The following is a 2,286-nucleotide window of genomic DNA, read 5'->3' as shown; positions in this document are numbered from 1 at the left end:
TACAGCCTATAAAGAAGGCTCGTGAGGAAAAAAGGGCGATAATATATGTAGATAGTAATATTACTGCTGTAGATAATATGAAACTGCTGTAGATAGTAATATTACATATTCGCGATGTTGGCAAAATGATGACGTAGCAGGAATATATTCTAACAGCAGCAATAAAAATAGACTCATTGTAGTGCACGCTGGAAGTGCGGAGGGATTTGTGCCTAATGCACAGTTAATTTATAAAGCAGGCAGTTCCACTGGTGACTATCACGGGCAAATGAATAGTGAGAATTTTGAGAAGTGGGTACGGGAGAAGTTATTACCAAACATTCTCCCTCAATCTGTTGTAATCTTGGACAATGCTCCATACTATAGCGTGCAATCATTGAGAGTCTCCACATCTACCAGTTTAAAGTCAACTATGATTCAGTGGCTACAAACACAGAACCTTTCTTTTGATGAAAGCTTACGAAAGGCTGAACTGTTCCAAATTATTCAGCTGCACAAACCAAGGGAGAAGGTGTATCGTGTTGACAAACTTTTTGAAGAGCATGTTCATTCAGTGTTACGGCTTCCACCCTATATGTGTGATCTGAATGCAATTGAACTTTCTTGGGCAAAATTAAAGAGATTCATTAGCGACAATAACACAACAGGTTCGCTTGCAAGTAACAAATTGCATGAACTGACAGAACGTGGAATCATGTCTTGTATACAAGAGTACTGGCGAGGGTTCTGCAGACATGTAGAAGAATGTGAGCGGGAATATTGGGTAAAAGATGGATTGATGGAACAAGAAATAGAAAGAACAGTGATTTCGTGTACATATAACACAGACAGTGAAACATCGGCGAGTTCTTCACACTCAGATGATGATATCGATGACTCCCAAGAGATATTAGCTGTTCCATTAGCGTAACACTGGGTAAGTACAATGGAATTATTTTTTCTTAAAATTAATTTGAATTTGTTCTAGCGTAGTCAACTAAATAATATTTCCAGGGTGCGGGGAGGCCAATATATTTGAACGTTGATTGTAATATCTGTATGCCAGTTGTAAGGCATTAGCGTCACAAACCGGCTGGAAGGCCGTGGTCCTCTAAAAAAATGTAGCATCAGAAGTGCAGTATATTATTTATTATTACAGTTTTGTTTTGGTTGAGGAGCAATCGAGTTTTTATGTCATTTTGCACCTCATGTAAATTAAATTTTTCAGTTTAACGTCCCATGATTATGCCTGTAATGGTAAGGGAGACGATGATAAAGCAAGTGAATGATAATGGAAGAATTGGTGGAATGGCAATGTGGGAGAAAACAAGGGTAAACCTACAGATACGATGTTGTTCACCACAAACTTACTTGACCGGGGATCGAACCAGGGACCCTATGCACCAGAGCTATCATTGAGCATCCGTGCCTGCCTTTTGTACCCCATGTGAAGGTAGAACTGAAAAGGTAGTATGTTTTTCGGGGTGCAGATATCCCAGACGGTGGTATTCCCTCTTCCGCAAATTTCTTTTTTTTTAAAAAGCAGAAGTTAGCATGATTAACACTTACAAGTTTTTCCTCAAATATAGAAATATCAGCCAAAGCAGGTTTTCAAAGAAACTCGAAAAGTAGCGGGGCCGCGGTGGCTCAGTGGTAAAAAGTTTAGCTCGGTGGTTTATGGGGTCACTGGTTCGATCCCAGCTCACGCCAAGTGAACATTGTGGTGGACAAACACAGTGTGCGTGCGTTTCCTCGGGGTTCTCCCATTTCCTCCCACTTTATTCATTCCACTATTTCATTCATTTCTCATGTTCGTCACACGGTGTTTTGTGCCCGAATGAAACGGCCTCCCCTACGCCTGTGCAATAGACAGGGTGAACACATGTGATATAACTACGTCAGAATTTTACTCGTGGATAACTACGTCTCCAAATATGATGTTTTGAATCTAAAGTGAAGGTATTTTATTTTTAATTGGACGAGCCGTTTGGGCTGTACACTCTTTATGTGCCCAATCTTAAATGAAAATGTAACGTTGCCATTTACCTGCACCCACAACATAAGTAAATGAAGTTTCTATTTGGCCATCGACACGATAGCGTAAAAGACAATAGCTTCATTCTCTTCATCCCGGTCTGGTGAATCCCGAAAATAGTGTCTCTCAATACATATCGTGACTCCCTTCCAAATGTTCTTTCGACAATTAGAATAATATTTGCCCCTCCATGCTGGTTTAATGGTAGGCGCGCTTGCCTTTAGTGCATGGTCCCAGGTTCGATTTACTGCGGGAGGGCATTAAACGCATTA

At 40.5% G+C, this 2,286-nt stretch overlaps 1 protein-coding gene across 1 annotated transcript; it reads left to right on the top strand.

Moving 5' to 3' along the window:
- The first annotated feature begins 268 nt into the window (after positions 1 to 268).
- LOC145682016 (uncharacterized) lies at positions 269 to 910 on the top strand. The gene has a single exon (XM_081753620.1). It carries the CDS (start codon positions 269 to 271, stop codon positions 908 to 910), a length of 642 nt encoding a protein of 213 aa, XP_081609746.1.
- The last annotated feature ends 1,376 nt before the right edge of the window (positions 911 to 2,286 follow it).

Source organism: Thermobia domestica, chromosome 3, assembly GCF_964235325.1.
Source record: "Thermobia domestica chromosome 3, izTheDome1.hap1.1, whole genome shotgun sequence".
In the NCBI taxonomy this organism is placed as follows: domain Eukaryota; kingdom Metazoa; phylum Arthropoda; class Insecta; order Zygentoma; family Lepismatidae; genus Thermobia; species Thermobia domestica.
This window is presented reverse-complemented; position numbering and strand designations above follow the sequence as displayed.